At 64.6% G+C, this 25,063-nt stretch overlaps 1 protein-coding gene across 5 annotated transcripts; it reads right to left on the bottom strand.

The window, feature by feature from the left end:
• Positions 1–3,469: 3,469 nt before the first annotated feature.
• Positions 3,470–24,760, bottom strand: HDAC11 (histone deacetylase 11). Of its 5 annotated transcripts, none has more exons than XM_036243231.1 (11): positions 24,705–24,760; positions 23,883–24,031; positions 21,554–21,654; positions 11,010–11,126; positions 10,184–10,226; positions 8,671–8,747; positions 8,067–8,129; positions 7,082–7,178; positions 6,081–6,259; positions 5,713–5,919; positions 3,470–3,786 (listed from the first exon to the last, which is right to left on the bottom strand). In XM_036243231.1, coding segments are annotated over exons 1-11 (1,152 nt in total). In that variant the 5' UTR covers positions 24,707–24,760; the 3' UTR covers positions 3,470–3,669. The 5 variants fall into 5 exon arrangements, with proteins under 5 accessions (XP_036099124.1, XP_036099127.1, XP_036099128.1 ...); XM_036243232.1 differs by lacking the exon at positions 3,470–3,786 and adding an exon at positions 4,288–4,635; XM_036243234.1 differs by lacking the exon at positions 5,713–5,919.
• Between the last annotated feature and the right edge of the window lie 303 nt (positions 24,761–25,063).

Below are 25,063 nucleotides of genomic sequence, written 5' to 3' on the forward strand. Positions count from 1 at the left end.
TTCTCTCTCTCCCTCTCCCTTCCTCTCTCTCTAAAATCAATAAAGGAAAAAAATTTTTAAATAAACAAAAGGATGACGGCCCTGGCGTGTGACGGGGAACTTGGAACCACGTGGATGTCTGCAGGGCCGCGTCTCGGGCACATTCCTGAGCTCTGGAAGGAGTAAAAACGCTCCGCTGTCTGCGAGCAACACTGCGGCGTAACGAGGACCAGATGGACGCTGGGAATTTCCAAAGCCCTTTTACAGCGTTAGACCAAATAGCCTCCTGGCCACACACAACTTTGGCCGCCTGGGTACTGGTTACCGAGACGACCGGTGGACTACACACACTGGCCCAGGGTCCTGGAGGGGGTGGGCCTCTGGCCGGGCCCCTGGCCACGCCCCCTGCCCCGGGGAACCCGCACTGGTGACACCTACCACAGGGTCCCAAGGTCAGGCGCATGAGACTCACACTCAGAGTGGAAAGGGTGGGAAGTCCCAGAAGCTGCCCAGCCAGACTGCCCCGAGCGCAAGCCCTCCGGGGGCGGGGGACACCCAGGGGCACCATGTGAGGACGCAGCCATTCCCTGGGTGCAAGGACGGCCTGAGCTCGGAAGCCCTGTGCCAGCTGCCCGAGGAGCCTGGCCGGCTCCTTCCCGCCACACACAGCACGTGCCTGGCCAGGGCATGGGGGGGGGGGGGGGACGGAGGCCCCGAGCAGGCATTCCTCACGGGAAACCTAAGCTCTAACCAGGGTGTGCCTGGCCTCCCTGGGGTCCCAGCCCCGGTGTCTGCTGCCCTGTGAACAGGACGGAACAGAGCATCCCCCAGTCACCTTCCGGACCCTGGCTCTGTCCTCAGGGACTCGGACCACATGGCAGCTCCTCCCACCGACTCACTGTCCTCTGCACAGAGGGGAGCTGCCCACCCAGGGCCACTTCTCAGGCCAGTGACAAAGGCAAGTTTGAGCCCTGACTGGCCAACTCCAAAGTCTGGGTCCAGAGACCCCCCAGCAGACATCAGGGGTCCTCCTGGTTTGTGAGCCTGCCTTCACCCCAACAGGACGGGGGTGCAAAAGAGGCTCTGCCCTCCGCCTGGTGTGGCCCTGGCTCTCTGGGCTGTGTTTCCGTTCCCCAGTCTGAGGACCAGGCTCCAGGTCCCCCCAGGTCCCCCAGTCTGAGGACGAGGCCCCAGGTCCCCCCATCTGAGGATGAGGCTCCAGGTGCCCCCTGTCTCCTAGTCTGAGGACCAGGCTCCAGGACCTCCCCATCTCCCAGCCCGAGGACGAGGCTCCAGGTCCCCCAGTCCGAGGACGAAGCTCCAGGTCCCCGTCCAGGAGGCTGCTGAGTGAGGGCAGGTGGGAGCGTGAAGGTGGGTGCCTGCGGGTGGGGAGGGCTCCCCGGCCCCTCTCTGGGAGGCCAGGGCCCTGTGCGGCTGCGGCCCTTCCCTTTGCACGACCTCAGGCTGAAGGCTGCCAGGGGTGAGTCCCCTCCACAGCCTCCCTGGGTCTCACTTCCCACCTCCAAGCGGGCAGTGGGGGCCAGCAGCCCAGCCGGGCCCCAGCAGGCCCTGGGAGGACACCCTTCCTCCACCCCTAAGCCCCCTCCAGCTGCCGTGCCAGGAGGCTGGACCTCCGTGTGCCAGGGGACAAGCCCTCAGCTGACTGCTCGGGGGCCAGTCCGCACGGTGCTTCTCGGCGCCGCTGTCTTCATTTTCAAAGTCACTGTGTACTTGCAAAATTCAAGCTGCAAGTCGGCCGCCCAGTGTGCCTTCCCGCTGCAGAGACTTCAAGGGCAGGCCCAGCTGAGCAGGCAACCACTCACCCACCCACAGCGCCCCCTGCCTCCGCCTGGCCATGCCGCCACCTCCACGCCGGCCACCGCCGCGGGGGACATAGGACAGAGAGGCTGCCTTCCCTCTGGGCCCATCTCCTCCAGACACCGGCGCCAACGCCGGCCTCTCCCAGGGTGCTGGGCAGGTGTGGGGGGCGGGGGGCTGGAAGGCCCAGGTGGGAGACATGAGCGTCTGCAGGACCCACCTTCCCCAGAAGGCAGAGGACGCGTTCTGAGTCGGACAGACCTGGTCCCCGGCCTTTCTGCGGCCAGGGGTGATCTCGGGTCAGTCCCTCCCTGAGCCTGTCTCCTCTTCCGTGAAGGCTGAGGACGGGGACTGCGAGAGCCTGCGAGCCGGGTGGCCATCCCCATTTCACAGACAGGCAAACTAAGGCACAGACAAGTCCAGCCACCCAGCTACAGGGGCGGCGGGCAGGGCTGTGCGCGTGTCACCGCACCCCCCCGCCTCACAAACATCCGGATGGTGCTGCTCCCAGGGCGGGCCTAGCCGGGAACAGGGTGTCCGGCCAGTGCTGGCCGAGCGCCTGGCCCTGACCGAGCCTCTGCAGAGGAGCCAGGCGGTGTCCCGGTCTCTCCGCTGCCGAGTCCGCTGGCCCACGGGGAGGGGTCCTACAGGCAGCTGCCTGCTCACCCCCCAGGCGGCAGCTGCGGGCCTTTATTCTTGGCTCTGCCCACAGGGCCCTGGCAGCCGGGCCTCAGTGTGGTCTCCGGGGGCGAAGGCCAGGGAGGGCCTGCTGTTCCCAAGGTTTACCTGAAACCCCCCAAAGGTCCCAGGTGAGGAGCAGAGCTGTAACTCTGGGGGCAAAAACCCCTTCCCCAGCCCCAGCCGGCCACCAGCCAGGCGTGCACTAGGGGCCATGGGAAGGGGCTGCTTTCACGTGCTGCCCACTTGGCACCGGCTCTGAGCTGCCACCAGTGTTGCCCACCCCTGCGGCAGCCCTGCAGACTCGATGTTGGCTCCCCAGGATGGCCGCGGAGGCAGCTCGCAGGGCATTGCCCACGGCCCCTGCCCAGGCCCTGGCCGAGCAGGGCTCTGTGTGGTGGGCTTGGGCGCCCAGGTCTGCCTTCGCCCCTCCACACAGGGGGCTCCGCCTCCCACATCAAATGTTCACACTCTGGCAGGGGCCCCTGGCAGAAACCCCACACCCACCAGGCATCAGAGCTGGCCCCCCACAGTGCTCCCCCAGCTGTCTGCGCTCCGACCCCCCAATGTGTCTGCCCCCACCCTCCCCAGTGTATCTGCCCCCACCCTCCCCAAAGTGTCTGCCCCCCTACAGTGTTCCCCCAGCTGTCTGCCCTGACCCCCCCAATGTGTCCACCCCCAACCTCCCCAGCATATCTGCCCCCAAACCCCCAGTGTGTCTGCCCCAGACCCCCCCAGTGTGTCTGCCCCCCCCCCAGTGTGTCTGCCCCAAACCCCCAGTGTCTGCCCGGACCCACCCCCAGTGTGTCTGCCCCAGGCCCCCCCCCAGTGTGTCTGCCCCGAACCCCCAGTGTGTCTGCCCCGGTCCCCCCCAGTGTGTCTGCCCTGAACCCCCAGTGTGTCTGCCCCCCGACCCCCAATGTGTCTGCCCTCGAACCCCAGGGCTGCTAGCTGGCCCCTCAGCTCCTCACAAAGTCCGCAGCCCCCTGGGCTTTTACAACCTGGGGTATAATTTGCAAACAGCCAAGCGCACAGGTGGGAGGAACAGGCCCGTCCACGCAGCTGCCCGTCCTAGAGGCTTCCTTGGGGCGGGAAGTCATCAGCCTCGCTAGGCCCCCAGGGGCAGAACAGCAGCAAGGCCCCCTCCGAGTGCCCACGTGCCCTGCTGTGCGTCCGGCCCGCAGGCGAGCATCCTCAGCATCCGTCAGGCGAGGGGGCGGCGGGCCGAGGCCTTGCCAGGAGTCCTGCTCTGTCCCTCACCTGCTGCGGGCCCCGACTGGGCCGCCCCCTGTCCCGCCGCAGTGTCCGCATCTGTAAGACAGAGACTCCGTTCTCACCCCGTGCCTGAGGTCCGCAGGCTCCCCCCCAGCCTGGGACAGGCCCGGTCTGTCAGCCTGCCTCTCCCGGCAGCGGGCAGAGGGCCACCGTGGAGCCTGCCCGCGCCCGAACCTCATCTGAGGTCCTGCCCCTGGCACTGACCCCCGAGGGTCCGCCCCGCGCCCCGCGCTGGCTGTGCCGCTGACCCTGGGGCGGCCTGGGGACCCTGCCTGGTCTCCTCCACCCCTACCCCCACCCCCACCCCCGCATCCCCAGGGTCTCCGACCGGAGCCCAGACTAGGAGACCCCCACATGTGCTGCCCGGCCCCTCACAGGCCCGGCCTGCCTTCCCATCCCACACCCCCAGCGTCCGGCCCTCCTGCTTGGACAGCAGTGTCCACCCGGCTCCGCCCCCGCCCAGCCCGAGGCGTGGACGCGCACGCGGGACGCACCGGGTCTGGGTCCCGGCCTGGCTCCGCACCGGCAGGCGTGCTGTCGGCGGCACTGCCGGCTGGGCCAGCTGTCTCGTCTACGGGGCGGGAGTGACCCCCTTCGTGGGACGCGGAGGACACAGTGATGCTGCCTTCCCCGGACAGCTCCCACGAAGCCTCAGGGTGCGCGCCCGTCCATTCCCTTTACTCCACATCGAGGACACAGGGACCAGCCTGCGGCTCTGCACAGACAGCTCAGCAGTGCCGCCCGGCCTCACCCAGGTGCCACCAGCCGCGCGGGGTGAAGGCAGTGACCTCGGGGCAGACGGACCACGAAGGCGGGCGGGGCTCAGTGCGTGGTTAGTGCCTCAGGTCTTGTCCAGGTCAGCATTCTCCGTTCACGGTCTTGGAGCTTTTACCCCGCCCCAGCCCGCTCAGTCAGAGGGGGTGGGAGGGAGCAGGAGGGGAAGGGGGAGGCGGGAGCACCCCGATGGTAATGAACGCGCATCTGGTAGGTGGCCCAGGGACCCAGGGACCCCTCCAGCCCCTTGTCTGTCCCCTGAGAACACCAGGCCATGGAGCAGTGGGTTCTCCTTCAGCCCTGCTTTCTGGGGGCCTTCGTGTCCCCTTCAGAGTAGAGCTGAGGGCAGGTCAGGGCCCGCTCGGGACCGGACACAGTGTGACCAGGGCCCCAGGGACTTTGGGTGAGGCTGCCCGGGCGCTGCCCAGCCCCCTCCCTCACAGCTCCCTCCTGAAGCCCTAGCCTGGCCTCCCAGGGCTCCCGCCCGGGGCCTCAGTTCCTGCAGGGCCGGCTTGGCCACCTGCCCCGTCTGTCAGCCCAAGGCTGCCCACCTGCTCACCTTCGTCTGCCCCCACCACAGGGTCAGCGGCCGATTAGCCTCCAGCACTGAGGCCCTGAGCCAAGCCCTCTTCCCCAAAGGGCCCTTCTCCCCGCAGGTGAGACGGGCGGACACAGGGACTGGGGGTTCCACGGGCCCAGCCGTTACTGGGGAATGCCAGGTGGGAACACCCGGGCCCCCCTGCCACTGCTCACACCAGGGCCAAGGCTCCACCCCAGCTCTCAGCGCCCCCTCGAGGCTGCCCAGCTCCTCAGGTCACAGAACCTCAGAGAAGGGGGGCCAACCATCGAGGAGACAGAGCCTCCTGGCTGGTTGTTAGACCGGAGCACCCTGACCCCTGGGGCCTCCCTGCAGCTCCAGAGCCGCACCTGCCGGCCTCTCTCCTTGGGCGAACCGCCTGCTCCCCCAGGGCCTGGCCAGACCTGCCACTGACCCGCATGCTGGCTTCCCGGAGATGCCTTCTGCCCACCCGAGTGGCCTGGAGACCCTCCAACACCCAGGGGGGCGAGCGGAGGGGCTGCCTGCCAGGCCCCTAGAGCAGGCCGGGCAGACGAGCCCCAGGCCCCCAGCACCCCGTGTGGTTAGAAAAGGAGAAGCGCTGGGGGGCGGGGGCACTGCGGTCAGGGTACCTCCTGGGACAGCAGACACGTGTCTGAGTCCTGTGCTGAGGTGCTGGGGGGCTTAGGCCCGATGAGCCCCAGGTCAAACAGGTTCAGGATGGAGTCGGCAATAATGCGGGCCGTGCGCTTCTGGTACCCGCCCGAGGTCACCATGAGGATGGGCACCCGGCGGCCGCGGGCCACTCGGAACACCAGCTCGTCCCGCTTCACGATGCCCTGCGGGGGGCGGGGAGGCCAGTCAGCAGGCTCGGCCTGGCGTCCAGAGGGCTGCTGCGGGCCTGCCGCTCAGCCGCTGCTCCGCCCTGCACAGGGGCACCAAGGTGGCCCGCTGTCCTGCTGCTGCAGCGTCTGCGGAGCAGCCTGGGGCCAGGACCTACCTGTGGACTGACGGACAGGCCCCCGAGGCGGTCACCCTCGAGGATGTCGGTGCCGGCGTTGTAGACCATCACGTCGGGCGGGTGCTCCTGGAGAGCCCTCTCGAGGTTCCTCTCCACCTTGCCCAGGTACTCGTCATCCTCTGTGCCCCACTCCAGCTCCACCTTCCGCCTGATGGCCTCTGGGGGGCACAGGAACGCCAGCCGTGTGCGGGGGCGGGGACGAGCCGTGTGCGGGGGCGGGGACGAGCCGTGTGCGGGGGCGGGGACGAGCCCTGTGCCGGGGCGCGGCAGGCTCGCGAGGGCACGCTGCGTGGGCCCAGTGCACAGGCCGGAGAACTGCCTGTTGACCCAGCACCGCTCACCTCTCGTTCCACCCAGAACAAGCTCAGAGCACCCAGCGGGGCCCCAGAGGAGAGGGAACTGCAGACAGCACCCTCTGCCCTGGGGCATCAGAGACCACGTCTGAGCGCCCTGCCTCCGTGTACCCGCCCACCTGGGCACCGAGCTGCACACGTGTCCAGATGCGGCACATTCGAGGTCCAGCTCAGACACTGGCCGTGCCCACAGCGGCCGGCGGCCACTGCACAGTGTCCCACCCACGAGTGGGCAGCTGCCTGAGGGTTCCTAGCTCATCCCAGCCTCTGCCTGTGGACTGGTAAGGTGACCCTGCCTGTGTCCATCTCACCAGCCACTGTACTCCAGCCGCCGCCAAGGTGTCTGGGCCCCGTGTGTGTCCCTCCCCCACTCGCTGGTGCTCACTCCGTGTCCTCCTGCCCAGGAGTCTGTTCTCCCTTCCGACGGCCCCCCTACTGCGAGGACCACGTGTCCTATCAGACAGGTGATGCAGTCTGGGGTGGTCCATGGCTCCTTTAGGGCTCAGTCTCCCCGTCTGCACAATGGGCGGTTCCCACCCTGCAGCGCCCAGAGCACGGGACACGCTCAGGAGAGAGAGCCCCTCCAAGCAAGCGGAGCTCGGGACGGAGGGAGGGCGGGCAGCTCACGCTTGGCAAAGCGGTCCCCAGGGTAGATGTGCCGGTTGTAGACGTCCATGATGTACACGCGCTGGTCGCCCATGAAGTCCCGTTCGTGCCCGTTGCCCTGTGGGGGGAGCACGGGAGCCGCTGTGGGCAGGTCCCCCCCGCCCCCCCTGAGCCGTGCGGCCTGACCTTGCGGCAGAGGGTCTCAGGGCCAAGTGACAAAGCTGGGCGCGACCTCAGACTGGCCTGCGACCTGCCAGTGTGACGCTGCGAAGCCCGGATGTGTCTTCTCCGGGGAACAGGCAGGAACCCTGGCCCACCCCCTCCAGGCGGCTGTGTCCTGTGCTCAGGAGACTGCGGCAGGGCCGCAGCAGGGGTGTGGGGGCCTTCGGGAGCCGTGGGATGCCGTGCCCTGACTCGGACCCGAGGAGCTAGACCCGGGTCTCCTGCCCCTTGCCCGGCCCCTCGGCAGTGAGCTCCTGAGCACTGGCCTGGGGCTGAGCAGGCCTGAGTGGGTGCGTGAGCCTGTTCCTGAGGCTTGGGGCCACGGCGCTGCTGGCCCGGGGGAAGGAAGAGGGGAGCCACCGAGGCCGGATGGCTATCAGGAGAGGGGACAGGGCGTGTCGGGACGCCCCCTCCCGGGGGAGGGGACAGGGCGTGTTGGGACAGCCCCCCCCCCAGAGGGGACAGGGCGTGTCGGGACAGCCCCGGGAGAGGGGACAGGGCGTGTCGGGACAGCCCCAGGGGAGGGGACAGGGCGTGTCGGGACACCCAGGGAGAAGGGACCGGCCTTGAAGAGGACCAGCACCCTGGCTGAGCTGGGAGGGCAGCGGGAGAAGGGAGGACCCTCTGCTCCCAGTCTCTCTAGAAACAGGTGGGGCAGCAGCTGAGAGCAGGTCAGATGCAGGTGGCAGAGGTCTGCTTTGGGGCTCAGGGGTGTTCCCAGGGTGGGGGATCCCACAGTGTAGGATGGGGAGCACACCAAGGGGGGCTGAGGAGGGGCACTCACCTGATGGGCATCGAGATCAACGATGGTGGCCCTGGAGATGCCCTCCACGCGCTCAAACAGAAACTGCCCGGGGAGGAGAGGGGAGGGTGAGGACCCGCGTGGTCCAGAAGACCAGCCCCAGGGCCTCCCGGTGGGTGAGGGGCAGGGCAGGAGGCCATCGTGCCTCTGGGTCTCCCGTCTCCCTCTGTGAATGGCCAGGGTCAGCTGCCCTGCCGTCTGTGCCCTGTGAGAATGGGGACCAGGATGGGCTGTCCTGGACGCCCCGCCCCAGCTCTGCCCCCTGGCTGTGCGCCCTCCCTCTCTGGGCCTCAGTTTCACGGAGAACCACGCTGGCACGGCCGGAGCCTGTGGTCCGTGCATCCCCACTGCGATCACGGCTGTTTCTCCCCCACCGCACACCCGGTGCGCATGCGCCCCGCCCGGCCACCGCCGGAGGCTACGCGAGCGCCGGGGCACCGACACAGAGGGTCAGCCTGGGACAGCCCGGCCTGGCTGAGCGATGGGGCCCTCCCCTCCGAGCCTCACTTCTACGCTGGGAGAACCAGGCTGGGGCAGCAGGGGTTCCAGGGAGGCCCAGGTCAGCCCCCCACGCTCTCCTGTGCACCTTGATGGCCAGCGTGATGTCCGCGTAGGCGCAGAAGCCCCCGCCCCGGTCGCTGGAGCAGTGATGGAAGCCGCCACCTGCGGGAGGGCCGGGTGTCAGGGCCGGGCGGGCAGGGCCGGGCCCCCCTCAGCCCTCTCCGCTCAGCTCCGGGCGGGCCCTGGGACCCCAGGCGGCGACGTGGACTGAGAGCCTGGACCTGCCACCGTCCCAGGTCTCTGCCATCGCAGCCACCCCGCCAGAGAAAGAAGCCTCTTCGGGGTCCCCACAGGTCAGCCCCTGGGCCCACTCACACCCCGGGGGCTCGGCCTTCCCAAAGCAGGAGTCTCCACAGAGCTGGGCCTGCTGCCCGGAGTCCTCCTGCCAGAAGCGGGGTGGGTCTGGGGGCGGGTTTTCTTGGGGAGCACCCAGAGCCACCCAGCGGTGGGAGGGGACAATGGGTAGGGCGCCCTCTGCTGGTCATGGCTGACCAGGGCCCAGCCTCTCCAGCCCCTCCGCCCTGAGACCACAGCCTGAGCCTCAGGCCCATGGAGCCTGACCCCTGCGCTGCAGAACCAGAGCTGCAGGCATCTGAGCACCGTGACCGCCCTGCCGGCACAGCGAAGGGGCCACAGGCACAGGGCCTGCCCTCCACACTCAGAGGCTGTCGTCGGACCACGGTGATGAGACGCAGCCCTGGAGGGCACGTTACTACCATCTCAGTTGGGCAGGTTAAGAGCCTGAGGCACAGAGAGGGTCAGCAACGTGCCCTGGTCACACAGCCAGCTAATGGCGGAACCCAGCTTCAAACCAAGGCTAGGTCGGGATCCGGGCCTCCACCACTGCCGGGCATCACACCCTCCACGGGGAAGGCCTCCCGACCCCTCCGGGAGCCTGTGTCGCTCGTGATGTGCCCAGCACAGTATCATGACATCAAGGCTAAGCCAGACCGTGTGCTGGGCACCTGGCTGACCCAGACAGGAAGGAGAGGCCCAGTGCTCGGCCTTGCTCAGGCCCCAGGTGGGGGTGGGGAGGCGGCCACGGGGCTCTGAGCAGGCCGCTCGCCCTCTGGATGTCCACATTCTCACCAATGCATTGGCCTGCACTGTAGCACCCCGCTCAGACGGGAGGCTGGACAGACAGGGCCTCACACACTGAGCCTCCATGGGGCCCTGCTGGGACCAGGAGGACCACGGTGCAGCCCTCCTTGGGCCCATCTTGTGGGAGAGCCCAGGGGTCTGCAGATACTGCCCCAAGGCCCCTGAGAATGAAGCGGTATCGGTCCGGGGCCTGTCCCCAACCATACAGGACCCAGCCCCTGCAGGCTGCCCAGGGCCCCAGAATGGTGTCGGTCTCAGCCCCTGCAGGCTGTCCGGAGGGGAGCACAGGCTCCCGGGACAGAGTGAGCTCCCCAGCACTGCGAGTGTGCAAAGTCAGGGCTGGGGGGCACCTGAAGAACCTTGGACAGGATTCTGCCCGATGGAGGTGGGCTCGGCCCCAGCCCCGCCCTGGAGGCCAGCTCCCCGGGGTCACTCACCCACGTTGATGGCCCAGCCTCGCTCCACAGCCAGCTTCCCCGCCTGGGAGACAAGCACAGGGTGAAGGGCAGCCTTGTCCCCCCACTCCCGACTCGCATCCAGCCCACAGACACGGTGCCGCCAGCGGGGGCGTGAGCTCTGAGCGGGGCTGTCCAGGAGGCTCCCACCCCAGGCCAGGCCAGGCCCAGGCGCACCAGGCTGGCTGGCAGACAGGACACTCAATGACAGGCAGGTGCTATGATCGCAGAGCTGACAAGGACTCCGATGTGCTTTTGAGGGAATAGACGAGTCTGCAGCACAACGGATACTGAAACCCACAGAATCACAGTTCCGGGGGCGGGCGAGTGAGAGTCTAATGAGCTAAGACAGATAAGATTTTCAAGCTAAAAAGAAAACCGTAGGGTCCATAGGACTTTGCCTGCTCTGCGTTAGAAGTTATATACCCAACCTGAAACGTCTCTCTACCTCCCTCGACTGAATTTAAAGGAAGCTGCACGTGGGACGGGAAACCTTCCCGGGCGCCCCTGATGGAGGGGGCAGCACCTCCCACCGACGTCCCGGGGCCTGGTTTCCACTTCCGCTGGACTGCCGGGCGCGTTTAGCTACTTCCCTGGGGCGGGCAGTCTCACTACCAGCTACTGTAAGGAACGGGGGTCCTGAGGCCGGGCTGGGCGGGGCTGGGCGAAAGGGTCATTGTTGCCGGGCCGGCGCAGTGTAGGGTTTTGTTCAACCCCTGCGTGGGAGGAGGGCGGTCCAGATGGAGCCCGGTGGGCAGGGCCCCGGGGTGGGAGGAGCCAGGGGTCCGGGGCCCAGCGCCCCACCTACCATCACGGTCCCTCCGGTCTGGGTCCGAAGGGGCTTCAGCACCTTCCTCTGCACCAGGAAGTTGGGCAGAAGGATGAGCGGGGGGATCTCGGTGATGGTGGCGACAGCAAAGGACCACTGTGGAGAGAGGCGCAGGCCGCTGCCTTGCCCAGAGCACACACCTGGGGAGTCAGCTTCCCCCCATCGCCAGGTTCAGGTGCCCGGGGGACTCTGGCCCACTGCCCTCACTCGGTGAGCAGCAGGGACCCCCGCCTGGCCCGCCAGCTCGGCTCCGTGACCGCGGAGACCTCTCAGCCTCGGCCAGCCTCGTCCTCAGGCTCCGAAGCCCGAGGCTGCCCCCTTGTGCCCACAACAAGAGCTGAGAACTCCGGTGTCCCCAGAACTGGCCGGTCCTCCCACCGAACAGAGGGGCACCGAGGCCCGAGCACAGAGGGTCGCGGGCAGAGCCGGGACTGGAGACCCGGGCATCCTGCTTCCAGCACCATGTGGCCTCTGTGTCCGCCAGGAACCGGGGCCTCTCGCCTCTTCTCCACTGAGGCAGGACTGGGCCGTAAAGGCGTCTGTGCCAAGACCAGGACATCAGTTCCGCACACGTGCGCGCACCCAGACCCCGCCCTGTCCTGCCCGGCTGAGGGCCTGGGCCCTGCGCCTGCTCCCGCCAAACCCGGGCAGACCGCGGGGTCCGGGTACTTGGCCCGCGCTCACTCCGTGCCCGCTCGGCGCAGGCTGGGTGGGGCCGACCCCGCCGGGTCAGGACGCTTCGGCCTCAGAAGCACCAGGGGCAGCGCTGGCGATGGGGACACGCCCCGCCCGGCGGGGCAGACAGGCCTTCTGCGGGGCGTGGAAGCAGACTGGAGGTGGGCAAGGGTCTCCAGCCGCGGGGCCAAGGTGGAGATCACTGCTGGCGGAAGCTGGGTGCAGCCGGGACCCCGGGGGTCTGCCCACAGAGGTGCTCAGGCAGAGCGGTGGGGCGCGGACGTGCTGCCCACGCCCCGTGGCTGCAGCGGGGACCATGGGGACTGCAGAGCCCAGGAAGAGGCGAGATGACGAGGGTCAGGGCGGTCAGCAAGCAGGTGGGGGGTCAGGTGGAGGGGTCCAGGACCCCGACCCTCAAGGGTGCAGCCCAGGCTGGAGCCCTGGGGCAGAGAAGGCTGTGCTGGGACAGGGGTGGGGACTGGGCGGTGGGGCACGGAGGCGCTCTGAGCCGGCACAGCGGTGTCAGGAAGGAGCGAGCCGAGGCGGCGCTGAGGCTGCCAGGCGCCCGGGAGAGCGAGCTGGTAGTGAGATCAGGTCGGGGGGACCACAGGCAGCGTGTGCCTGGGGAGAGCCAGGGAGGGGTGGCAGTGGGGGCACCAGGAGAGGCTGGGACAGGAGGGCAGGACAGGACCCAGGTCAGCCCCCAAAGCGGCCCCTGGAGCTCAGGCCATCGGCCAAGGGAGGCTTTGTGCCCGGTCGCCTGCACTGCCCGACCACCGGTGTGGTCACCCCTTCCAGGCTGGCGAGGCTGAGGACGGCTGGGGCTGGGCAGCCAGCTCTGCTCCCCATTCAAGTGGGGGGACTCAAGCGGGGCCCGCCGGACTGGGTTAGTCGTCTGGTAGAAGGGGTGCCTGTCCGGCCTTCCTCGGCCTCTCCCGCCTCCGGCGCTGACCTGCTGCCGGCACCGGGTTCCTCGCCCACAGAACAGGCTCCTGGGATCGCGTTCTAACCAGCAGGCTTTCCTCGTCCCGCTGCATCTGCACATCTAGATCCCCACCATTCTCTCCAGCCAATCAGAGCAGCTGCATCCGGACCCATCAGGACGGTGCCTTTGAACCCATCGAACTGTGAGGACTTGGAGTCCTCATTTCATGAGCATGGACCCCCCAGGGCAGGGCTTGTCCTGTGAAATCAGCTCCCTGGAGCCCTCCCACCGGCCGAGGCTGTCCAGGCCTGGCTGGAGCAGACGACCAGAGCAGAGCCCAGCTGTCTAGGCTGAGGCCTCACCTCCGGCCCCTCACCCAGGGCCCCTCCCAGCCTCACTGGATCGCAACTGGGGTGTCTGCACCGAATCTCGTTTCTTTGTTTACCGCACCCCAAACGGGGGATTCCGGCTGGCAGCGAGCTGGTGGACGGCCCCTGGCTGACAGCGTGTGCGTGTGCGTGTGTGGTGGGGACAGACCGGGGCAGGTGGCCAGCTCCGCCTGCTCATCAGCTCGGCCCATTGCCCTGCACAGGCCTGGCACAGGGAAGGCGGGAACCATGCTTCTCTGTGGAGGAACGAGAGATGGCCCCTCCCTCAGCCAGTGGCGGACAGGGGCCCAGAGAAAACAGAGCCACCAGCCTCCCGAGGGTCCCAGGGGCACCGTCCCAAGAACAGCATTTCTCTGAGAGTCCACAGGACCGTCCAGCGCAGCGGTGCTCCGGCAAGAAAGGGCCCCCATCCAGGGGGTTGGCAGGCCCTGCTGGTTCATCTGCTCCCGGAAATGCACAGCCCACATGGCACGGTGAAGCCCTGGGGCGTTCTGCCCCGGAACCCGACTTCGCTTCACCCCAGTTTCAAACTTCTGCCCACAGATCTCCGCCTGCCTTTCGACCTGCGCAACGCACTGACCTTCACCAAGCTGCTGTCAAAGGAACGACCCCGGGAACCCCATGGACAGAGACCGAACTGTGCAGGGGCCAAGCCTCAGGTCCCAGCCATGGGACTCGGCTGAGGGGACGAGCCCCCAGGAGAAGGTGCTGCGGTTGAGGTTCCTCCATGAAAAGTAGGGCTCCCTCGCCAGCCTCCCCCTCAGCCAGTGCCGTCTGCAGGGCTGAGGGCCGCTCACTCCGGCCCCCGACTGTACCGTCCTGTCCAGTAGCTGCCAGGCACACACGGCTACTTGCACATAATTTTAATTAAAACATTTAAAAAAATTTTTAAACTAAAATCTTGTTCCTCAGTCACACTACCCATATTGTAAGTGCTTCATGGCACATGTGGTGTGACCGCTGGACTGGACAGGGCCTTCCAGAACATTGCCACTGCCGCAGAGACGTTGGTGCTGCTGCTCCAGAAAACCACCAGCGGCACAGGGGGTGGAGCAGACGCTCCGGGCCGGGCACTGGCACTTTATCAGCAGGTGCAGCAGGACCCGCCCTGATCGGCCAGCCTGGCCCCAGGCGGGGCACCGAGGGACGGGCCACTCAGGGGCGAGAGAGGGACAGGTTACTGTTTTCCTCAGGGTCACAGGGTGCAGCTCCGGGCTCAGCCCCTGCAGTGTGAGCTGGGGCCTGGCCTCCCCTTGCCTGTGCTCCGCCCTCCTGCCTCCCCTGCAGCTGGGCCGGGCGCTGCAGAGGCCTGTGCTCACCGCCCAGCCCTGCACCCCACCGGCCCTCAGCGCCTCTGCTTCCAGGTGTACACGGCATTTCTGTCTGACAACACCCCCTCTCGTCTCCTCCCCAGGAGGACACCAGCCCAGCAGGGCAGGCACACCTGGCTCCCGCTGCACAGGCCACACTGAGCATGAGGCCTGCACACAGTGGGTGCTTGCTGTGCACGCTGCCCACCTCCCCCGACCCGGCCGCACCCTCTGCTGAGGAGGCCACCCCCGCCCACCCCAGGAGACCAGGAGATCCGTCCCCGGGTCGGGCTGAGGCCGCATCTCGCAAACCGTGTGGGCCCCCCTTCCCCTGCCCCCTCTGTGTCCCGCCCTCCCCGACAGGCGCCACCTGAAGCCTCCAGGTGAGTCTGTGCGGCAGGCTCTGCTCTAGCGCTCTGCTCGCCAAGTGTGGTTCCTGGACCGGCAGCAAGAGGACCCCGAGGACGCGTTAGAAATGCACATTCTCAGGCCCCACCCAGACCTCCTGAGTCAGAGACTCCGGGAGAGGGGCCAGCGTCTGTGTGGGGCAAGCCCTCCGGAGCATCTGATGCTCAGGCAGACTTGAGAACCACGACTCGACCTGACCCCGGACAGCGCTGAACAAATGAACAGACCAGCCACCGTGGACCTGCGAGGCTCCCCAGCCCGAGGCCTGCTGCCCATCCTGGCGCCCGGTCAGATGTCGGGGCCTCTGTGCCCAGGCAGACTTTGGGAACCCCACAGCTCTGCCTGATTTCCTCAGGGGCACCCCACCCTCAGAGGCCCAAACAACACCTGCTCTCAGGGAGGAGACTGGCTGAAACCCCACGGGGAGCCCCAGCCGCTTGTTGTGGGTCGGGCCTCTCCCGGACGAGGGAGCGAAGGGAGAGAAGGGGATGCACACAACCCTCTCGGCTGATGGGGAAAAGCCTCTGACAAAATCCAACACCTTTCATAAAGCCAACCCACAGTCAGGAACCGAAGGGAACTCCCTCAGCACGACAAAGGGCACTGGTCTCATGCACACACACGCGTGCACACACACACACACACGCACACGTGCATGCACACGCACGTACATACACACACGCACACGTGCATGCACACACATACATGCACACGTGCACACAAGCGCGCACACACATGCGCACGCACACGCACTCCCGTCCCCAACATCCTACTGAGCAGGAAAAGACTGCAAACATCCCACCTAAGTCAGGAACAAGAGAAGGGTTCTTTCGCCACCTCTGTCCAGCGGGAAGTTCCAGCCAGAGCAATCAGGGAATAAATGAAACTAAAACGGTCTACACTGGAGAGGAAGAAGCAGAACTTGTCTCTGTTCCAGACGGTATGACGTTATACGTAGGAGACCCTGAAGGGCCACGCAGCCCCCCAATTAGCCCCAGTGAATCCAGCCGCGCGGCAGCATGTAAGAGCAGCAAAATCAGTGGCATTTTTATATGTTAACTACAAAATCCCAAAAGGAAACTAAGAAAGCAATTCCACTAACAATAACATCAGAAATTAAAATACTTGGAAATAAATTTAACCAAGAAGATACAAGACTTATACACTGAGCTCTGCAAAACAGTGTTGATGAGAAACAGAGATCTGAGTAAATGGGACACATCCTGTGTCCTGGTTGACCCGACACTGTACAGATGGTGACTCTCTCCAGAGTCGGCTGCAGATTCAACACAACTCCTATCGAAACCTCGACGGCCCTGCTTGCAGAGACAGAGAGCTGGTCCCGTGGTTCACCTGGGATCTGCAGAGACCCGAACAGCAAGAACAATCTTGAAAAAGAGCAGCGACGGAGGGCTCACAACTCCGCCATCAAAGCAGCGTGGTGCCGGCAGAGGGCGGACCAGACCCGCTGAGCACCGAGAGCAGGAACGAATCCCTGCTGCGATGCCCGCCGACTGTCTGCGGAGTGCCAGACCCGGGCACCAGGGAGAGGGCAGTCTCTCTGACCAAGGGCGCTGGGAGTCCTGCACCCTCACACGCAGAGGAGGAAGTGGGATGCTCACCCCACCATCTGCAGAGTAACTCAGAATGAATCAAAGACCTGCGTATGCCCAAAACTATAAACCTCTTAGAAGAAAGCCCGGGTAGAAGCTCCGTGACCCTGGTCTTAGATGTGACACCAGAAGCACAACCAGCAGAAGGAAAAATAAATGTGAGCTGAGCTTCAGCAAAGTGCAAAACGTGTGTGTCAAAGGACATTATCAGAAGAGTGAAGACAGCCCACAAAATGGGCAAAAATATGATTTGAATCACACACCATCCGGAAGGTACCGAGAACTACAGCTCAACACGACGACGTTTACAGCGGACGCGCAGCCCCGCGAAGGGCTGAGGCAGGAGGGAGCCTGTTCCCACGCCCGGAGAGGCAGGCGGAGGCGCAGCAGAGCCCACTCCACGGCCACTGAGGAGCCTCTGAGAAAACAGGAAGCCCGCGTGGGGAGACGCAGAGGGGGAGCCCTGGGGCGGGTCAGGCGTGAATGGGCCCTGGGTGGGCCGCAGTGGTCAGAGCACTGCCCAGACACCCCAAGGTGGCAGGTTCGATTCCCGGGGAGGGCACAACAAATCTCTCCCCCTTCCCCCTTTCTCTCTAAAATCAATAAATTAACAAAGTAAACTGCGCTGCTGTGGAGTCATTTCGGTGACTCCTCAAAACGTCAGCAAGACCACACGGCTCAGCACCTCCACTCAGAACCGAGTAACAGAACCGGGCTCCCAGGATCGCGGCACCTAAACCCGCCAGCAGCAGGGGGGCTGGGACCCCGCAGATCCCCTCGCGGACCCGCCGCAGAGCGGGGTCCACCCACAGGGGGCGCTCCTCGGCCTCCGCGCGGGGTGGGGGGCCCTGGTGGGGGGTGGGGGGCCCTGGTGGGGGGTGGGGGCCCTGCTACCGCACAGGCCGCTGGCCGGGAAACACTGACCGAAGCAGGCGGGGCACGCAGGGCACGCACTGCGCCCCCAGGTACACTGACAGAACACCCAGAAAAGGCATCACCAGGTCGGGGGTGCCCCGCGGGGAAGGGACGAATGGGAGCCACCACTCGGTGTGCATGGGGCTGCTTCTTCGGGGTGAGCCCGTTTGGAACTAGGGAGAGGGGACAGCTGCCCCGCGGCCAGTGCGCTGCACGCCGCTGCGTGTTCTGGTTCACGATTAATTCTGCGTCGTGTGAATTTTACATTTTAAACAAAAGAGAGAGGGGCCTCCTCCGGGGAGAACAGAGGCCCTGGGCTCCCCGCTGCGGGGCCTTCGCCCCTCTCTCCCCAGGACGCGAGGCCAGGACGGCAGTGACCAGGGGGCGGGGCGCAGGCCAGAATCTCCGAGGCCCCCTTTCTCCGCGGGCCGCAGCCCAGCCCAGAGCCCGGCGTCCCCCCGAGATCACTGCGCCCTCCTCCTCCTCACTGGTCTCCTGCCTCGGTCTCCACAGCCTTTCTCTTCTCAGCTGCCACGCAACGTGGTGAAACTGATCGGACCACGTCCCACCGGCCCAGCGCCCATGGCCCCCGACGGCCCCGGCGCCCACGGCCCCGCCGGCCCAGCCACAGCTGGGGCCCGCCCCGCCCCCACCCTGCAGTCCAGCCCCCTCGCCGGCTGCAGCACTGGAGAGGCCGCTGCCTCGTCCCCCCGGTGCCCACAGGCCTCCTCCCTCACTGCCCCCCGCTGACGGTCAGTAAGACCCTCGGGCCCTCCCCGCCTGCTCCCTGCGGCACTTCCCCGGGGCGCTCAGCACCTTCTCACATACGAACCCCCGCCTCACCGCCAGCGCCCCTGGGACAGGGTTTGCTCTCCTGCCCCCAGAACGGGCGTGGTGCTCACGGGCACTGGCTGCTAGACACGTCCTGAGCACTGCCCAGCTCATGCAACACCAGACGAGATGTCAGATCCGCACGGCACCCCCCAGGGCGAACTGCACGGGGCAGCAGGAGGCAGAGCCCTGTGCTGGCCCCACCAACCACCACCTCAGGGCCACCCTGGGCCGTGCACACAGCAGGTGCTCACAGACACCTGCCTCCCTGAAAGGCCTCCCTCTGCCCAACACCAGGCTACAGCGTCTCCCTCGACGCCCTGGGTACTGAGCATTGGGGCCACGCGGTGCAGGGCCAGGAGGGACCCAGGCCCACGGGTGGGGCAGGGACAGGGGTGTCCCACGCTCACACAACCGCCAGGAGAGTGCGGCCCTGGGAACCTGCGGACCATCCAGGTGTCCGCAGCAGAGAAACGAGAACAGCGACTGTGGGTGTCTGCGGGGTGCATGGGTGACCCTGTGCTGCGACCCCCAGATGCCAGACGACGCCGGCAGGGACAGGGGTCTCCCCAGAGCATCCAGAGCACAGCACACCACCTGAACAGAGGCGAACCCTTCCCACAGCCGCCAAGCCCTGCGGCCTGGTGCTGCCGGCCTCCGACAGATCATGGGCCACCCTCCCCCTGCAGGAGGCCAGGCCCCTTCCCGCTCCAAGTCTGAGGCTGAGCATCCTTCCCCCCAGCTCCACCTGGGCCACCTGCTCACTTAGTCTCAGCTCAAACCTCACCTCCCTGACCTCAGTCTAAGTGAGCTCACCTCCGCCCAGGTACCCTGGCCTCTCCTCCCTTCAAGCCCCGGAGCCTGACGGGCTTCTGTGGTCACGGCGCCATTCTCAGTCTCCGTGGCGATGCAGCCCACGCACCAGGGACCCGGCTCAGTCTGGTTTTGTATCTGGTGCACGGTCAGCATTTGGCAGAGATGCTGACTGGACACAGTCAGACCTCGGCTCTCGAACGTCTCCTGTCCCCACAGTCACCTCTCAGCTGACAGCCCTTTCCTGCTGCTGACACCTGTGGGCAGCCAGGCGTCTCTCAGGTGACAGACACACGAGAGAATGAGTCAGGGAGTTTTGCTGTGAATATCCTCGTGTTTTTTTGCTTTTGTTGCTGCTCATTATTATTATTAAATTTTCATTTTTTACTGTACATTTCATGTTCTTTTTGTTAAATTTACATTTACGTCTCATGTCCTTTTTGTTTTTAAAGTGTTTAGAGACTAAACAGTACTATTTATTTGTGGATTAGACATGTACTGTATATAGACAGGTCATTTTTTAAAATATTTATTGTTGAGAGTATTACAGATGCTCCCTTCCCCCCCATGGCCCTCCACCTGGTTCCCACCCCGCCCCCGCCTTCACCGCCCTGCTGTCTGTGTCCATGGGTTATATGATGTGCGTTCAGGGAATCACTTGGGGGTCTGGAATGGATTAATAGTTCAATTTACATAATTTCTAATGGGAAAATGCTTCAGGTTTTGAACAGCCTTCTGGAATGAAAGGTTCGAGAACCGAGGTCCACTGTGCTCCTTCACCACAGTCTGTGTATGGGATTCGTCATGTTTCTCCTTTTGCTCTGGCCGCCAGGGAGCTCCGAGTCAGAATGCGACTCCCTCATTCCATCCTGGTGAATCCTTTCTGCTGGATCTGAATTCCCCCAGGCTCCTGACCTCAATTTCCTCCTTGGGACTCTACCTGCTAATACTTTATTACTTACCACACAGCACGCCACCCTTGGGGCTTGGGGGGCCCAAGGCCCGCGTGCTGCCGGCCCCACAGGACTGCCCCCGGTCTCTCGAAGGGGAGGCCCAGCGGTGCGGTGTGTCCTGACATGCTCACCCTGGCCCCACTGTCCTGGCTCCTTCTTGCCCCAACTCGATGCCTCCTGCCCCTGCCCCTGCCTCACTCTCTGGACTCCGGGCTCCTGGCCCAGCCCTGGCCTATGGGCTGTGACCACGCATGCTCAGGCCCCAGGAGACCGGGCAGCCAAGTGTGGGCTTCCTGCCAAGGCCTCGCACACCTGTCTCTTGCACAAGCCAGGTGTCAACCCCTCCTGCTACTCTTTCACGAGTTCACGTCGTCAGACTTCATCTAGAATTCTCACAGCCGGGCCAGAATCTGGGTGAAGGGAGGCAGCAGCTGTGACCAGGAACCTGGAGGACCAACCTGGATGCCTCACCTGGGGTCCCCCCAGGCCTGCCTGACTTCCCAGGTGACAAGCAGGGTGGCCTCGTTCTGGGCCTAGGCTGTCCCACCTATGGAGGGGAGGGGCCTGGTGACCTCCGGCATCTACTATGGCTGAGCTGGGAAACCTGGGGGTCGGGGGTCAGGACTCTTTTTAAATTTGTATTTAGCCCTGGCCGGTTTGGCTCAGTGGTTGGAGCATTGGCCTGCCCACCAGAGAGTCCCCGGTTCGGTTCCCACTAGGGGCACATACCAAAAAAAAAAATTCGTATTTAATTTATTGGGGTGACATTGGTTAATGAAATTATATAGGTTTCAGGTGTATAGGGCTCCCATACTCTTGGGGGCAGAGAACCTGTTGCACCCCTGGCCCCACCAGGGCAGGCTAACAGCACTGAGTTCTGATGCAAACCCCCCCCCCTCCCAGACCCCCGCTGCCCCACAAAGGGGACTGGCTGAGGCCTCCACCCTCGGAACCTCAGCCACGGATGAGCGCTGTGGGGTCCTCCAGAAAGAGGGCACGAGCAGGTCAGTCTGGTCTGCAGGTGGGCTGCACAGGTAGGAGCTGCCGTGCTGAGGAACCAGGCACCATCAGCTAATACTCTGGCTTCTGGCTGCTTCACAGCCAGGCACTGGCCGCGCTGGCCCAGTGGGCTGGGCAGCAGCACCCCCTGGGCAGGGCAGCTGTTCCAGCTCACACACCAGCACCCGCATGGCCGGACACGCTCCCTGCTGGGCCTGGGTGCGCTTCAAACTCCTTTTAGCCCGACAACGGTTTCAACAAGTCTTTAGCAGTAGAAGTTTTTAGAACAAAATCTTAGACTTCAGTCCTATATAAAAACAGGCCAAACAGAACAGCTTTGACTGGATGAGACATCTCCGCAGGGGTCCTTGCCGTCCGGTCACAGAGCACAGATGGAAGTCACTAATGCAGAAACCCCAGCCCCGTGACGCTTCTCTCTCCACCATGTGGACACCCCCCCGAGACGGGGTGCCTAGAACCCCGAGCAGTCCAACCCATCCCTGGGGTGTGCCTTTTCAGGACCCCTCACTTCCCTCGGGACCCCTCACTTCCCTCACATGCGTCCCCTGCACTACTGACAGGAATGGAGCCCTTTAGGCTGTGCTTCCCCAGGCCCAGCTGCCCCCCCGCCCCCCCCCCGCCCCCGCCACTCCTCCAGGCTGACTGGCAGCCCCAGGCCCTTGGCCGAGTACCTTCAGCTCGTTGAGATACCGCCTCGTGTGCACCACCAGCAGGTCCTCCTCGGAGGCCTCCCGTGCCTCCACCAGCACACAGTCGGACACAAGGTTCTCCTCTGAAACCACAGAGTGGGTGTCATGCTTCCCTCTGGGAGGGCCGGGCCCAGCCCCCGCCCCTCCCACAGGCTGCAGACTTGGCTTCCGTCAGCCCTGCCCCAGGAGCGGGTGGGCACGCTGGTTTATGGGCACTCTGACAACAGCCACCTCCCAGGCCAGTGTGGACAATGGCGGGACCTAGGCCAGGGGACTTCGGACCCTGTGCATGCAAAGATCCTCAGTGTGGGGAGCCTCTCCTTAACACCAGCCTGAGCACGGTCGTCTCCCTTTCAACCCCCAAGAGCACGGCCTGCAGCCACAGTGAGCAGCCTGAGCGGAATCGCACTCCTGTGCTCGAAGCACTTATATTTCCCACGACTTTCTGTTTATGGCAAGGAAGCCAGCCTTCCCACTGGGATGACATATGTTTCCCTTTAAAACAAGTTTTTTTTAAGTTTTTAAAAACGAAGGCTACGTCAATAAAAGATCTGACGTGGAAATGGAACAGGTGGTGGGAAGAGATGGCAAGGCCCCAAGAGTGGTTTGCAAATGACGGCTGTTTAGAAAACACCGCGTCATGTCGTCACCCTCACACACGCCAGACCAGATTCGCTCCGTTTTGCAAGAGAAGAAACAGGTCAAGAGCGTGAAGTGCTCTGGAGCAGAGTGAAAACAGGCCCATGATGCTCTGGGTTCCAGGGAAACCAAGCAGGACCTGTTTTAAAGTGTTACCCTCAGAGCCCGCCCGGTGTGGCTCAGTGGTTGAGCGTCGACCCTGCACCAGGAGGTCGCTGGTTCGATTCCTGGTCAGGGCACATGCCCAGCTTGTGGGCCCGATCCCCAGTGGGGGGCGTGCAGGAGGCAGCCCATCGATGTTCTCTCTCATCAATATTTCTCTCTCTCTCTCCCTCTCTCTCTCACATTAATAAAGAAAAAAATAAATAAATACAGTATTACCCTTGAAACCAGTCCTGTGGAAACCAACTAGTTACATACATTTCCCACATACAGCAGGTACCCCTCAACCCCACTCTAGAACATTCTATGGCTCCTGTCTGCAGACAAAGAGCCAGCTCTCTCCACGGCGGCACCCAAGGCCTCCGTGAGACCCCTGCCTCCTGTCCACCTAGACCCTCCCAGGAGACAGGGGGACTCACGAGGACTGCTGGTCCCAGGTGAGAGACAGGGACCTTCTGCGGGTGACACAGGAGCCCAAGAAGGGGAGGTGGAGGGAGTAACTTGGACTGGGAACAGAGCATAAAGGGCCCTATTCAGGGGACTGCACGGGGAGGGCAGGCTGGCTCTGCTTGCTTTGCAGAGTCCTTGGACACGACTTGTCTTCTTTCCTACTCAATACATTTCTGAGAACAATCACTACCGCAAACAGAAAATCAGTATCACTGGCCATAAATAGAAGTTACCCAGAAATAAAAACAAAACACAAATACAATAGCAAACAGTGTTCTTCATCTCCCATTTGATTCTGTTTTCTGCAAGGTGCAGACCTCAGGCTTGCTCTGATCTGTTTAAAGGGAGAAGGGGCTTCGTGTTCGAGACGGGCTGGCCCCCAAGTGAGATTTTCTCCATGTGTGATCGGAAGGATCAAGTCATCCCACGCCAGGTAACATACGGGTAACGCTTCCTACGTCCCTCAGGCACAGAGGGATAAGTAGAGTGTCTTCGCACTAGACTAGGTGAATTTCCCACACTGCAGTGGGGGCAGGCAGTCTGACCTTGCCCAGGGGATGAGCCATGAAGGGCAGCAGCCTGCAGCTCTGAGCTTCAGTTCCTCTCTGTCACTCAGTCCTATGTGACTGTGGGCTTGTTTCCTCACTTTTCTGAGACCCGGGGGCGGGGGAGGGGGTCCTCCGTTTATAATCCATGGGGTTGGAGCAAAAGTTTTCTTAGATTTTCTGAGCGGGGGGGGGGGGGGGGGAGGATGGACAATACATTTCTCCAAACTTCAGCGTCCTATGTCCACCATGACTTAGCTCCCTGTCTACTGGGCTTCTGGGAAAGGCACAGGACTCAGGTCCAGAGTGATGGGAGCCAGGGAAGGTTTGAGACTGGAACAGATAATGCTTAGGAGTCCGTCGGAAACATGCTTTTCACAGTACCGGTGGAAGGCAGTCTGGGGACGGAGGCTGGAGGTAGGAGAGTCTGAGCCTGCGTTAGGGAAAGGCAGTGGGGGAGGGTAAAGGAAGCAGATGGAGGGTCCAAGGCGGTGTGTTTGGGGGGGCTTCCATACCTTTCAGGAAGCTGATCACCTTGCCCCATTTCCCCGCATCAAAGGGATGCAGCTTCTCCAGGCCCAGGAAGGTTATGTTGTAGCGGGGCGAGTACACGATGGGCAGTTTTGTCTCCGGCACATGCTGGTACAGCTGGGTTGTGTGTGGCCTTCCGTGTGCATGAGGACAGAATACAGACAGCGCCGGTCTCAGCGGGGCGCAGCCTCCCACGGGGCGCCAGTCAGCTGACCTACACGGCCCTGACCCGGTCCCACCAGCTCCCTCCGCGGAAGAGAAGGGGCCTCTGAGCAGCAGCGACAGAACAGCGGTCCGCCCGCGCGCGCCGCCTCTGCGCTCTCCAGCCCCACGCTGGGCAGGGCGCCCTCTGCTCCGCGGCCTGGGCAGCGGCAGGGGCGGCGGGTGCGCGCCCAGGGTGCGGCTGCGGGCCCTCAGCTCCCGGCTCCCCACGGCTGACAACCACACCCGGTCTCCGTGCCTGTTGCGGGGACGGGGAAATGCGCCCAAGCAGCGGAGCGAGGACAGCGGCCTTGTCCCGAGAGCTGGCGGCCCCAGCGGACGTTAGGGGCTCGCGCGGGGGAGGGGGGCCCAGCCCGGGGCCTCGGGTCCACCTGGCCCGTCCCGGCGCCGCCACCCACCTCCGCAGGGGCTGGCGGGGCCCGAGCGCGGAGAAGAGGCCCCGGGCCGAGCGTGCCCTCGCCCGCCACACCTGAGCCCGCACCTGGCCGCCCCGCCCGGCCGCCCGCGCACCTGTGCTCCAGCCCACGGCGCCCCTGGGAAGCTGGGAGCGCCGCGCCCCCCGCCCCCCGAGCCGCCACACTCACATCCTCGTCGCGGGGCCTCGCAGCGCCGACCACCGCGCACCACCGGGCGGGGCGGGGCAGGCCCCGCCCAGGACACGCCCCCGGCCGCGCCGCCTCCGCTGGGGGCGGAGCTCCCGCAGGCTCGGCTCCGCCCGGCCCGGCCCGCGCCTGCGTCACAGAACGTTGACGTCCTCGCGGAGGGCTCGCCTGGAAGGAGGCCACGCCCTCAACGTCCATCAAGTCCCGCCTTCCACAGATTAACCCAATAGATTCTCGCCTGGCTCGGGAAGCCACGCCCATGGGGGAGGCCGCGCGAGGTTTCCTCGCTGTGCGTCACCGAATTGGACGCGCGGCATCGCCCCGCCCCCGAAGGCGGGCCA

This window comes from Molossus molossus, unplaced genomic scaffold (genome assembly GCF_014108415.1).
Source record: "Molossus molossus isolate mMolMol1 unplaced genomic scaffold, mMolMol1.p scaffold_m16_p_5, whole genome shotgun sequence".
Taxonomy (NCBI): Eukaryota; Metazoa; Chordata; class Mammalia; order Chiroptera; family Molossidae; genus Molossus; species Molossus molossus.